Here is a 14167-nt window from a genome sequence, read left to right on the forward strand (position 1 = left end):
TCCCACAGAGTTGATGGGACTGTAAAGGCCAAGCGGATGCACTTGGGAAATAGAAACTCCATAGCTGAAAGCCAAGCACTTGACTTTTCCCACACCCTTGGTTTCAAGTCTCCCTCTATCAGCTACACAGCCCTTTTCAAACAACTGATAACATTCCTGAGTTAGACTTGGAATTTACAGTGTTTTATCACAACTTGCTCTATAAGCACTTTTCTCATTTCATTTTTACAGGACCTTCAAGATAATTTTTCTCCTTTTATCTAACCCTAAAAGAAAGAAAAGATTTGAAGTCCCTCCCTCTCCCTCCCTCCAACCTCGATTGCAAACAGGGACTGCACATGGCGACGTCTCTCCCTCACCCAGCCAGGGAAAATCGACCTCTAGCAGGCAGATCTCGAGGTTAGAGACTTCTGGGCAGTCAGGCAGAAGATTGGGCTCCACAAACACTGGTCTTTTGTAGGCCCAGGTCTGCTGCTGGGGCTGACATGGCCCCTCTCCAGGTTGGGAGGGGTATAAGTCCTTTTTAAGTGTCCTTTAGCTTTATGGCCTCTCTGTTTCATAGCAATAATCACCATTAATATAAAGAGAGAATTTAAATAGGAAGAGGATTCAGGAGCATTCAGGTACTTGTTACAAAGTGTTTTAATCTAATTGTCCTTTTTAATCCTCCAACCCCCCTTGTCCCCAGTGTCAGCCAAAAGGAGGCCTTGAGGATATTTGAGGGCAGGTCTTTTTCAACCCAAAGCTGGTCTGCTCACCACTTCTAGCTCATGCTGCCAAGCTACCAGGTAGTTGCTGCAAGCTAGACTGCCTCTAAACACTACAAGGCTTGAAGTGTGGCCCCCCAGGTGAGGTTCCTGCCTACTGGAAATTTACCTAGAATGATTACAAAATGCTGCAAATCGGGGTAGATATCTGTGCCAGGCTGGAGTATAGCAGGCTGAGTCCTGGGTGTGACCTCAAAGGGCCAAGAAAGAACCTGGAGCTTCTGGAATTCTGCCCTGGGCCTGCATGCCAGTTTGCATGAAAACCACCCAGGTGAGCACTCTAGGCTTCCTGTGTCATGCACAGAGGCTTACATGTTAGGGGGCCTAGGGCACTGGGCTTCTGAGTAGAAAGAGGGAGGGGACCCAGAGACTCAACGCCTGGCCTGCCTTCTTCAGGCTCCCTCTCTCTGGCCTCTTCCCCCTAGAGTGGCTACAGACCTTCACTTCCTGCCAGCAACACCCTCTCTCTCTGCACATACTCCCTCCTCAACCCCCCCCCCCACCCCCCCACCCCCGTTTAGTTTTGAGGGCAAAAAGACCTGGCCTCAAAAACCCTCGGGACCTCCCGGTTTGGCTGACTCTATCGAGGGGCAAAGGGTGTTGGGGGGTTAAAAAAAGAAGAAGAGGTTAAAACACTTTGTAACAAAGTCCTAAAAAGCTCCCCAAACCCCCTTCCTATTTAAATTTTCTCTTTATAATAATGGTGATCATTGCTATGAAACAGAGGCCATTTCATCCCCAGCCACAGAGCTGGACCTAACTAGCACAGGTACGCCCGGGCTTTCTCAGTGCGGCTCCGCTATGCCCTGTACGTGGCTGTCTCTTGGACTGAGGCCTTAGGTCACTGCTTGTGGAGTTTTCTGGAAAGAGCACAAATGTTGCCTTTTGTTATAAGAACCACTGTCTCACCAACTTAGTTTCCTGGAAATTGGTGTCCTGTCTCATTCTCTGATTATACTGAATAACAGCCTCTTGCCTCTGTTGCCACCTCCCCAGATGCCCACACAGCCTTGGCAGCAAAACAGGGTTGTGGAAGCAGCGCTTGCTCACCAGCTTGGCGGATGCTCAGGCAGCCCTTCCCCTTCTTGTAGGAACTCTGGACAAGGACAGGGATGTGCAGGGGTCTTGGGTTGTATTCGTGGACCTTGAGAAACTTGTTAGCAGCATCAACTTTGGGAAAGCACTTCCATTGACACTGCTGTTGGCTTTGTGGATCCTGAAAAAGACACCTATCATAAAGGACTCCTGGTGGCTAACTTCTCAATTTAAAAAGGAAGGAAGGGAGGGAGGGAGGGAGGGAAGGAGGGAGGGAGGGAGGGAAGGGGAAAGGAAAGGAAAGGAAGGAAAGGAAAAATTAAAAAGAGCCTAGAAAAAAAAACAAACCCTAGCAACTATTTCTAAACAGGGGCCTCCAGGCTCACATAAGCCACACTTTAGGGACAGGCCTGCACTGAACTACCTGACTCCTACACTGAACTGCCTGCTTGTCCTCTGTTCCTGTCCCCTAAGCCAACCCTTAGAAACGAGTTCCTGGAATTGTGTTTTAACCAACAGGACTGAGACTTTCCCCACGGAATCAGAGCTGTGCAGCTATATCTACATTAGCATCTTAAGCAACCAATCAGAACAGCTCCATTCTGGCCAATCAGGGCAATGCTTTTTGGACCAATCAAACTGCAAGGATTTGGAGTCCTCGTTTGCATGAGGATGGACCAATAAGGGACTATAGAGGTCAGTTCCCCCTAGCTTACAGAGCACTTTCCCCTTCCACGTAAAGGTAAGGGAGCTGAAACTCAGAAGACAGAACACCAAAGATGTCTTGCTGGACCGGAGAGGAGAGGGCAGGGTAGAATGGAGCAGAACAGAGTAGAACAGAGATGTCCAGCTGGAGAGGGCCCTCGCCCTAGGGCTGCCTCACAACCGTGCTTTCCACAGCCGCTGTTTCATTATTGAGCTGTTCCATAGTCACACTGTTCTCACCATGGTGCTGTATCACAGTTGAGCTGTTTGCACTGAATAAAGTTTTCTTCTTCACTGCACTCCAAATTGGGGATTCCTATTGGCATTGAATTGGCACCAGTGACCATTGGTTGACAACAGACCTGGACCATGGGAGAGCTTAGGTTACTGAGGGATGCTATCAAACATCTACAGGAATTGAAAATGAACACAGTGTACCTGGGAACAATGCGGGGCAGATCAGGGACACCTGGGCAGACCTCAGCGCGGACTATTGCTGGTGGAAGGTATATAAACAGATCATTGGGAGAGGCAGTAACCTCTGGTCCATTTCTCAGGTAAATCCCTATGTGCTGTGGGTGATGGGCATATTGGGTTCAGAGTGAGAGATGGAGGGGACTGGAAGACCCCTCATCCACCAGGAAGGGTCCCATAGCCATCCAGCCAGTTGCAGCCTCTGTTCTTGTCCGCCTTTGTGTCTTGGCATCACTGTGTGTCCCTTCTGCATTGCAGATAGTGGTGTTACCTGTGATTTTCCGCTGAGTGCTGCTAGGTGAGAACTGAAGTTTGTAGGTTTTTTGTGTTTGTCCAGGTATAGAGAAAGGAGCAATGGGGGGCCCAGGGCCTGGCGGTGCAGCCAACGTGTCAGCAGGAGCAGTGTCGGGAGGAAGCAGTCTGGCTGGAGGGGTCAGCGTCTTCTCCTGGAGAAGGCCACTGGGGATTTTTAATTCAAATCAAATAGTGGCCGTGAAGGTGGCTGAGGGTGGAGAGGGTGAATGTACCAAGTGACCCTTCTTACTGCTGGGATGGGAATCTTTTAGCTACTGTAGATGTTTGCCTGAGGCTGTGGCTGGCCCTCCACCAGCAGGGCTCTCTGCTCCCTGGTGGGCTGTGTGTGGCTGTCCTGTCTGAGATCACAGCCGTGACCAAGAATGGGAGGGGGGACCCCAGCCTAGAGTGGTAGGGCTTTGGCTCAGACACTCAGACTCCCCTGACTCACCCCACTTCCTCCCACTTTCTTAATCCCTCCATTTCCTCCCAGTTTCATACACATCCACCTCTTTTCTTATTTTTCTAAAACTTTGATTCTGAAGTATTTTAAACATACAGAAAATCCCATATAATACTAAAACAATCACTAGCTCTGTCAAATCTTATCAGTTTGCCATTTCATTTTAAGAAATAAAATCTCCCCCTGGCTGGTGTGGCTCAGCTGGTTGCGAGTGTCATCCCATACACCAAGAGGTGGCAGGTTCGATTCCCAGGCAGGGCACATACCCAGGTTTTGGGTTCCATCCCTGGTTGGGGTACGTGGGGAGGCAAACAATCATTGTTTCTCTTTCAATATTTCTCTCTGTCTAACTCCCATCCTCTCTCTCAAATCAATTTTAAAAATAAGTTAAAAAAAATAAAATCTCACATGTGTTTAATCTCCTTTACCTGTAAATACCTCCATCTATTTCTCCTCCGGAGGGAGTCGCTGTCCTGGGTTAGGAGTGTAATCCCACAGTGCATATTGGAGTAGTCTTTATATCTTAAAGGTAGTGTGCAAACACTTAGTAATACAATTTTGCATGGTTTTAAACTTATACATGAATGCAACCATTTTTAGCTTCTCTTTTTTAAAGATATTTTTTCCTTCAATTTTATTTTTATTGGATTCAGGTGTAAAGCTTAGTGCTTAGACAATCAGATATTTTACATAGTGTTCCCTTTGATACTTCCAGTACTCCAGCTGGCACTATACATAGTTATCACAATATTATTGACTATATTTCCTGTGCTTTACTTATATTTCCGTGACCATTTTATAACTACAAATTTGTACTTAATCCCTTCACCTCTTTCTCCCAGTCCCCCAACCACCACCCCTCTGATAACCACTAGTCCACTCTCTGTGTCTATGAGTCTGTTTCAATTTAGTTTGTTCATTTCTTTTGTTCTTTAGATTCTACATATAAATGAAGTTATATGGCATTTGTCTTTCTCTGACTGACTTATTTCACTGAGCATAATACCCTCTAGATCAGCGGTTTTCTTTAATAGAGAGAAATGTTTATGGTGCATTATCTACTTACAAGCAAATCCTATATCAGCGGTTCTCAACCTGTGGGTCGCCAAACTGTGGGTCACGACCCTTTTGGGGGTCGAATGACCCTTTCACAGGGGTTGCCTAAGACCATCGGAAAACACATATGTAATTACATATTGTTTTTGTGATTAATCACTATGCTTTAATTATGTTCAATTTGTAGCAATGAAAATACATCCTGCATGTCAGATATTTACATTATGATTCATAACAGTAGCAAAATTACAGTTATGAAGTAGCAATGAAAATAATTTTATGGTTGGGGGTCACCACAACATGAGGAACTGTATTAAAGGGTCGTGGCATTAGGAAGGTTGAGAACCACTGCTCTAGATTAATCCATGCTGTTGCAAATGGTTAAAGATTTCATTCTTTTTTATGACTGAGTAATTGTCTGTTGTCTTTGTGCATCTAAGATAACATATCTTTGAAGTGTCTAGACCCCTGAAGGCACAACTGCTGGCACCAGAGCGTGAGACCATATTATCTTGCGGCTCACATACCATCTCTCTGTGCTACTATCCTGGATCCACCGAAATAGCTCCATCATGAATGTCAAAAGCCACTTTACATAATGTAAAATAAGTATGTGTCTCTTCATTTTACTTTTTCATCCAAGCTCAGAGATGTCCCACTTTGTTTTCTCCTGCCTCCCTAATCTACCACCAATGGATTTCATGCACCCCTCTCCCCCTTTACGTCTCCTCCTTTGATTCTAATGTATAAAATAAGCTGCAGAACTGCCATTCTCCAGAATATTTTCTCAGTCCATTGAGATTTTTCTTCCCAGCAATCGTCATCAGTTTGACTCAACTAAACAAGACTTTTTCTTACGCTGTATGTTTTTTCCTCAATACTCTGGTTCATTAATTTTAACTGCTGTATAGTATTCTATACCTCAGTTTATCCATTCTCCTATTTATGGACAAATAGGTGCTTATAATTTGGTTTTCTTAAAAGTAGTGTGCAGCAAATGTATAATATTAAAGTGTAATATGCTCATTGGACCAGACGTCCTTCTGGACGACCTTCCAAGTGAAGCCAGGGCTGTGAGGAAGCCAGGTGCCAGAGGGAAGCTGGTGCCAGCAGCCGGGGGAAGGAAAGCCTACTCTTGCATGAATTTCGTGCATGGAGCCTCTAGTATTCTCATAAAGGTCTCCCTGCACCCATGTGCAAGAGTTTTTTTAGAGTGCGTAACCAGGAGGTCTATATATCTTCAACTCTACAAGATATTGCAAACTCCTCTCCAGAGTGACTCTGTGAGCAATACTCCCCAGCAGCATATGGGTTCCTGCTTTTCCATATCCTCGAGTATTATCAGACTTTTAAGATTTTGCCACTGGGATGTGTGTAAAATGAGATCTCCTGATCATTTTCTCTTCCAAGGCCCCAGTGCTTCTAAAAGCTCCACCCACAGCCCATACCCAGTCACACACAAAGGGGATGGATCAAGCATGGAGGACTTGGGAGGCCTTCATTCTTCTGACCTCTAGGTATTGGGAGTGCACAGAGCTATTTGTGGGGACACCTTCTCCATCTACACTCTCCCCTTAGACAATCTCTCCCTGACAAAGGACTTTGAAATACTAACACATAGGCCAGTGACTTCTAAATGTATGAATAGCTCCATCAAGAATGTCAAAAGCCACTTAACAAATTTAATTAGTGGCTATTACAACTCCATTTAAACTTAACCTGCCCACTGCCCAATTAGATTTCCTCCTCAACCCTAATTCTTTCCCATTTTTCCCCATCTTTCGATTCAGTTTCTATGTCATATTGTTCTTGGATTTCCCCCCTTCTTTCCAATTTCACTGCTGCTCTCACAACCTTGGTCCAAGCCACCATCATCTCTTGCTGGGATCACTGCAGTTGCCTCCTAACTGGTCTTGCTATTTGTCCTCTTGCCCTTACAAACATCTCTAGCCAGCAGGCAAGACGCTCTTTATAGAACATTAAAAAAGTAAAATGCCATTCCCCTACGTAAAATCCCCCAATGGTTCTTAGTATCGAAAATTCAAATTCTAGGATACTGTAATCTAGAAGGCCAATGAGATCTGCTTCCTGCCTGCCTCTCCTTCCACAATGCCTCTCCAGCCTCTGGGACTTTCTCTATGTGGAGGGCTCCTCCCTTGATCTTTTCATGGCTCCCTTGTCATTCAGGGATCCACCACTTCTTCAAAGTTCTGTCCTGATCACCCCACCCTAGCTATATAGTAGTTCGATCTTGTAGTATCACCCTATTCTTTTTTTCATTCTGGAACTTCTTTTTTTTTTAATAATATATTTTTATTGATTTCATAGAGAGGAAAGAAGGGGAAGAGAGAGATAGAAACCATCAATGATGAAAAAGATAGAAACATCAATGATGAGAGAGAATCATTGATTGGCCTCCTCCTGCATGCCCCACACTGGGGATGGAGCCCACAGTCCAGGCATGTGCCCTGACTGGTAATCAAACTGTGACCTCCTGGTTCATAGGTCGATGCTAAACCACTGAGCCACACCAGCTGGGCTCATTCTGGAACTTCTCATTGCTAAGTGCTATGGTCTGTACCCCACCAGGATATCATCTCCATGACAATTGTCAACCTTACTCTATACTTGCAGTGCCTGGCAAGAAGTGGGTGGCCACAGAATTCTGTTGAATTAGTGAATGAATTGATGGGGTCAACAATTTAGAATAGCCTAGGGCTGGCAAACTCATTAGTCAACAGAGCCATGAATCAACAGTACAACGATTGAAATTTCTTTTGAGAGCCAAATTTTTTAAACTTAAACTATATAGGTAGGTACACTGTTATTAACTTAATTAGGGTACTCCTAAGGCTTACGAAGAGCCACACTCAAGGGGCCAAAGAGCCGCATGTGGCTCGAGAGCTGCGGTTTGCCGACCACGGGCCCTAGGCCATCAAATGAAATTTCTCCCAGAGTCTGGGTGGGATAAAAGCTGCTGGAGACAATACAACACGTCTTTAGCTAGAATTGTGATTCTCAAACTTTTAGTCCCAGGACTACTTCACACTGTTAAAAATTATGGAGGACTTCAAAGCCCTGTGTTCATGTGGAATATATCTACAGATATTTGCTGTATTAGAAAATAAATGAAGAAAATGTTAAGATATTTATTTTTTTAAAATAAGCAATTACGTGTTGACATCGTAAATTTGTATAACATTTTAAAAAATTCGTGAGCAATGGCACACTTTAAGAGCCGCTCTACACATACAGTGCCTAATTATAACCAGGAAAGAGTCTGCTGTATGAGTGGATATATGTGGGCTCAAGAATTTAGACCAAACTTTAGGGACAGATGTAGCCCTTGCCCAGCATGTGGGTAGAGGACAAAAGACCACGCCTTTCCCCCTCCATTCTCCTCATGGTTCACCCACCCACCCACTCACACACTTCCAGCCCAATGTAGCCCTCTCTTCCCTTTTCCCTAACAGTTTTCTCTGACCAGAAAAAAATAAAAATAAAGTGAGAAATAAGTTTAGTGTCACTGGGAATTGATTTGCAAGCTGTGTATGTCTTTAAAATATGCTTATTTCTGTAACCAGAATAATGATTGTGTAAGTTTTAATCCAGGGAATTCACCTTGACAATATAAGTGTTGAGGCCTAATTTGACCAGGATTTGCTTATTCCTTTTTGTGTTCATGTTGAGAAACCAAACTGTGTCATATTATTTTTTTAGGGCAGTACCGAAACCAAAGTTCTTCCTCTTTCTAAGAAGCTGCTCCCTCCCTTTTTATTTCTTTCCTCTGAGAAGAGGAAATTCACAGAGCCATGGTAAAAAAAAAAAAAAAAAAAAGTGGTCATCTGTGTGCCCCTACTGAAGTGTCTGAAGCTCCCCAGGCCCTGGGCACGCCTCTTCACTTCCACTTCCTGACGTCACACTATTTTTGTCTTTGAATAGCTTATTGACACAATCGCCTCGGAGATCGGAGAACTGAAACAGGAGATGGTGCAGACAGATGTCAGCCTGGAAAATGGCCTGGAACCCACCGAAGCCCACAGGTGACTGAGGCGATGAGGCGAGACGGGAGCTAAGTGGACCCTATTGGTGTTGAGGACTGTGCCATTTCCGGGGCTCCTCAGGTTTGGGAACTGGGAATGTGGTGGCCGCTCCAGATGAAACCCTGGAGGAGGTGGGAGTGGCCTAGGAACCAGTTGTCTGCTTGTTTATTTTAATCCCTGCGAAGGCACTTGAACTTTACAACCTTTCCCTTCCTCCTGGCACCAGAACCCGGAAACCTAAAATTCTATCTGCCATATCCACCTACTCACAGTGATGGAAACAATAACGCAGCAGGATCCTCCGTGCGCAAAATAGAACTCAGTGTAGCCTGTATCAGTCTCCAGGAGGTTTAAAGGGGAGCACTCAGAGGATGGACTCATTTTGCGTTCTCAGGTCAGAAAACCCCCAGCACCCACCATAGCCGTTAGCCTGCGGTGCAGCCCCGTGTTCTGACAGTTGGATGTGATTGTAAATGACTAAGAAAGGGGAGGCAGTGTGTTGTCCTGGTTAAGCATGATATATTGTGAACGTATTTCATGGATCAGAGTAGGTAGTAAGGGACTGCTCTTTATCTGGAGAATGGAGGTGCCAGATCAGGGTGGGGGTGGCAGGTTGGAGGAGCTTGTCAAACCTCATCCAGCTCTTAGACCGTGTAATTCATTGCTAGCAAAACAACAGAATATACTGACGGCTGAACGGCATGGACATTTGGTGCTTGAGAGGCCAGATTTGTGATCTGTGTGCCCTTTTACCCAGGAAATGGGGTTGAGGCTGCCTGTGCAGGGTGAGGGTGAGCTTCACCCAGTTGGATTTGCTTGCAAGTCTTGAGACAGGCAGGAGTCAACTGCAAAGGCAGGCAGGGGAACCAGCTGGGTTTGGTTGTCCAGGCAAATTTCAAACTGGCAGGACTTGTTCCCTGCCCTAGCTCGAGGGGAGAGTGGCAATCCCAGGGAGGCACTTGGCAGCTGTAAGGTGGTGCTTTAACTCCTCTGTCTCTGGAGGAACCGTATTCTCCCATAGCTGTGCACATTCTGCCTTACGTTTCCTTCTCTACAAAATGACAGGGGTAGACCAGATGGCCCCCAAGCCACTTGGAGCAGAACTGGGCATTTTATAATTTCTCTTGATTTCAATGTGAATGGCTTTGATTGGTGAATTTTCCCCCCATAATCTGGACAAATACACCATGATTTCTGAGTAGTTTTAAACTCCATGGAACTTTAGCCAGGGGATTTCTCTTTACCCTTTTCATTACTAAGCTAAAAATAAATTGGGGGTCCAGGCTGATGACAAAAAGGTAAAGAAGAGAGAGTTCATAGCACTGATTTCCCCACATCCAGGAAACATAATACTACAAGGTGAACCCCAAACTCTGCAGAGGACAGACAGGATCCTTCCTGCATATAAGCCATGGAGATGCTAGGCTTGCTGGAAGGAGTAATAATGTGATAAGGGCTGGCAACAGCTTGGTCTCTGACTGCAGTGGGCATTGAAGTGGGAGAGCTGGGCCTTCATTTACTCTTTAACATCGCTTCTAGTCTTTTTCTTTTTAAATTGAAGAGTGACTGTAACTTTGTTTTATCAGGTTAATATGTATTCTTGAATGCTATATTGCTTAACACTGAATTTATGAAACTTCAGAGGCATTTTACTTGGCACTTTCTTTGATGGGAAAGAAAGGGAAAAAAAGGCAAGATTGTCTTGATTTAACAATGCCTATGGTGTTTACCACGTGCCAGTCACTGTTCTAAATGCATTACAGCTGGATCTCATTGAAGCTCCTAACTGCACTGTGTGACCCTCTTTCTGCTGATAAGGGACCCGTATTTTGTGGTAAAAGTCTGACTAAGAAGGCTGTGGCTTCTGTACTGGCGTCTCTCGCTGAGTTTTAGAAGCGTGGATTGGTGACTTTGCTATCAATTCTTCCATTTTGCCTATGACGTCAGGAGGGACGGATAACACAGAAGGAGGGGACAGAGGACATGGTGGTGTTTCCACAGTGAAGTCGGAGCAGAGCTGTGGGTGGTCGCAGGGAAGCAGGCAGGGCCGCCTCCAGTGGGAACACGGGAGAGAGAAGAAGCAGTCGGCCCCTCAGGACCTTAACTGGGCGTGTTCTGGTGGCTGCACAGATGCCTGGCAGTGAGTGGCCTTTTGCAGCCTCATGGCTGGTGAGCGTGAGCTGTGATATGACCTCACCCACTCCACCCACAGTCACCAGGAAGTGTCTGTGGTTCCCTAGTTTGTTGAATGCTGGACTAAGTGTCAGGCCGGTGCCCTAGGTTAGAAATCGCTGTTCCCCAACCTGCATTGGCTTTTTGTTGCTCTTCCATGGTTAATAGTGAGATGAGCTTGAGATCTGAAACCTCTTCTTGTATTATGAACCCCTTTGCAGATTAATATTTTGAATGCATAAAGTAAAACATGTAAGAGGACGAGGGAAAACAATTATAGTGGAATACAATGGTTAGAATGTAAAAATACATGATTTCATAGCATTGGTACTTCTTTATTAACACAGTGAATGATGAGGTCTGGCAGTGGGACTAGGAGCTGCTGTCCTCTGCAAGCGGAGAAGAGAATAAGCAATACTTATGCGCTGAGCATGGAAACATCTAGAGTTTTGGTTGGGGACAGAGTTTCAGCTGCTGAGATTTTTTTGCCTGCATTCAAAATGGGAGGGAGTGAATTTCAAAACCAGGTTAGCGAGAGTGCAGGTGTCCCTTTTATCCACCCAATAGTCGGTTCCCACTTCCCAGCCCACCTGACCTACCGGCATCGTCTGACAAGGTACACCCACCCTCCCTGCCTGGGACACTTGCTTGGCTTGGCTTCTGGGATGCCATGAGCCCTGGTTTCTCTCCCCTCACCAGCTGCTGCTTCGAGGCTCCTGGCTGGCTCCTGCTTATCTTCTTGACCCTCTAACCCTGGAGCACCCACAGCTCACTCCTTGAGCCTCTCCTCTTCACACATCTCCTCTTCTCTCCCCCACCACCCTCAAGGAAGACACGGAAGCATTTCTGTGCCTTAGTGAAATGAGGATAATGATGGAACTTGGCCTCAGAGTTGTTAGGAAGATTAAGTGAATGCATAGCTGCGAAGGACTTCACCTGGTGCTGGCACGTGGTAAACACATGCATGGTTTACTGAAAGAGATCTGTAATTTCTTAGGTAATTTCTGTCAGCCCCGCGGCTTGAATACGTCTGTGTATCGGTGATTCCCGACTTACATCCCTAGGCCTGTCCTCTCTTAGAATCCAGACGTTTGCATCCAGCTGCCCACTCAGCCTGACCTTTGGGAGCTCAAACTTAAAAAAGACCAAGACCCTTAGTTCCCTTCACAAACCTGCTTCTTCCCTGGTCTTCCTATCCCAGTGACCATGCCTCCAGGTGCTTGGGCCCTCAGTCATCCCTGGTGCCTCTCCTTCTTTCCTAACATCCTCCCATCCTGGCATCTCTACCTTTAACTTAGATCCAGGATCAGACAACTTTCACCAGCACCATGACAGTAGAATCCTGCCTGTTGTCTCTACTTTCACCCCTTCCCCTTCTCTGGGCGTTAGCTAAGCAGCATCGAAAATGATCTGACTTTAGTTCATTTAAATCCACGTCATGTCACTCCTGTTCAAAGCCCTTCAGTAGTTTTTCACTGAAAACCAAAATCCCCACCATGGCCTTCGGAGTCCCCACAGGATATGACTCACATCCCCTCACCATCTCTTCTCTTACCATCTCTTCCCCTTCAGTGCTCTGCTCCAGCCCCGCCAGCTTCTTGCTAAGCAGCCTTTGTGCTTGCTGTTCCCTCTGCCTGGAATGCCCTTCCTCCAGGAAGCATTCACCCTTGGACCCTGCCTTTCTTCTGTCACCTTAGCTGGCTTTATTTTTCTTTCTAAAACTTGTGCAGACCTGAAATATATTCACTTGCGTAATTGTGCGTTTTCTGCCTCCCGGCACTAGAAGGTGGGCGTTTTGACAGCGGGGGCTTGGTCTGTGTCTGGTGCTGTTTTTTCCAGTGCCTAGAATAGTGTCTGTCATGTAGCATCCACTCAATCAGTGTGTTGATGGGATGAATGAAAGGTGCTAGCCCTTTGGATCTTCTAAAAGTGTTCGAGCATCAGAAGCCTCTTGTATAAACAAGACTTCACCCTTGTCAAGCAATTAGGGGATCCCAGCCAGTGCATGAAAAATAAAAAGTTGAAAATGTGTGACAGGCCTTAAGCATCCTCCCTAGAAAAGAAGAGAGACCAGAATCTCTTTCCCCTACATTTAAGCCCCACTCCTCATCAGTCCAAGTATGGAAAAGAGGAAAAGATTTGTTTTGCTGGCTAACACTGATGAGGCACAGATACCGTGCAAGAAGACAAAATGCAAAATGATTTTTGCATCAATGACTTGAACTTGCTTCCTAAGGACCTCATATACACTCCCCAAAATCTTTAGATGAGTAAAAGTGGGTATAAATCAACAAAGAATAGTCACTTTTTATCTGATGTATAAAAAGGAAAAGATGGGAAGGAATAATATGAAATGACATTAAATTCTGTATTCAAAGTCACTGAAGTGGAGGACATATATATATATTTTGAATATGGAAAACTATTGGATGGATGCAGATTTATTCTGAGCTTAAAAGATTTAAGTTCCAAAGATAATTGTATCAGATTTAAGCACATACGTTTCTTAGTTATCATGCAGCTAATGGCCTTGGCCAAACCAATTCATGGCATGGTGAATATTTCTGCATATAATATTTCTGCATATTGAACAAAGTAAAGCAAGCAAATCTAAAAGGTGGGAAGAAATTCACTGGGTTTTGTTTGTTTTGCTATGAGTTTATGATCTAAGATTCATAAGCAGAAATATAAATAATAGAAGTACATATATATTTGTACTTTTCTCATAATTTCTAGGTTATTTTCTCTTTTCATCTCCTTCGCCCCCTGACCCCCGATAATCCTTTGTATAAAGTTACGGTTTCCATAAATATGAACCAGTGAACTGGCTGCTAGCTCAGAATTCCCATGACTTTAGCCTGGAACTTAGACATGTGAAAATTGTAAAATGATGTGCTGTTAAAACTGGAGAGCCCCCACTCCTGAGTCCCACAGCACTGAGATAAGTACTTGAGTCACAACATAGAAATATTTCTCTTCATTCATCATGGTTTCCAGGCATTAAAAAGACACACACCCAGGCAAAGAAATAATAGAGCAAGCAAACAATCAAAAGCGGTTTTGTCTCAGGTGTGGGTTCATGGTCGTATTTAGTTTCATATTTTTGCATTGTTCTTTTTGCACAATGTAAAGTTCTACTTCGGTAATAATAATAAAAA

The 14167-nt window shown here is 44.9% G+C and overlaps 1 protein-coding gene across 10 annotated transcripts in view; it reads left to right on the forward strand.

The window, feature by feature from the left end:
* The window catches only part of RIN2 (Ras and Rab interactor 2), a 207812-nt gene that overhangs the window by 131954 nt on the left and 61691 nt on the right, over positions 1–14167 (forward strand). For 9 of the 10 annotated variants that reach the window (XR_002831377.1, XR_002831378.1, XM_023761273.1 and 6 more), the window contains one exon: positions 8737–8837. Coding sequence is in view for 8 of the 10 variants with exons in the window: in XM_023761273.1 (XP_023617041.1) it covers positions 8737–8837 (101 nt within the window). In the remaining 2 variants the exon portion in view is untranslated. Of the gene's footprint in view, positions 1–8736; positions 8838–9063; positions 9232–14167 lie in introns of those variants that run through there. The other variant, XM_006097521.3, reaches the window with a different exon arrangement.

Source organism: Myotis lucifugus, unplaced genomic scaffold, assembly GCF_000147115.1.
Source record: "Myotis lucifugus unplaced genomic scaffold, Myoluc2.0 scaffold_205, whole genome shotgun sequence".
Classification (NCBI taxonomy): Eukaryota; Metazoa; Chordata; class Mammalia; order Chiroptera; family Vespertilionidae; genus Myotis; species Myotis lucifugus.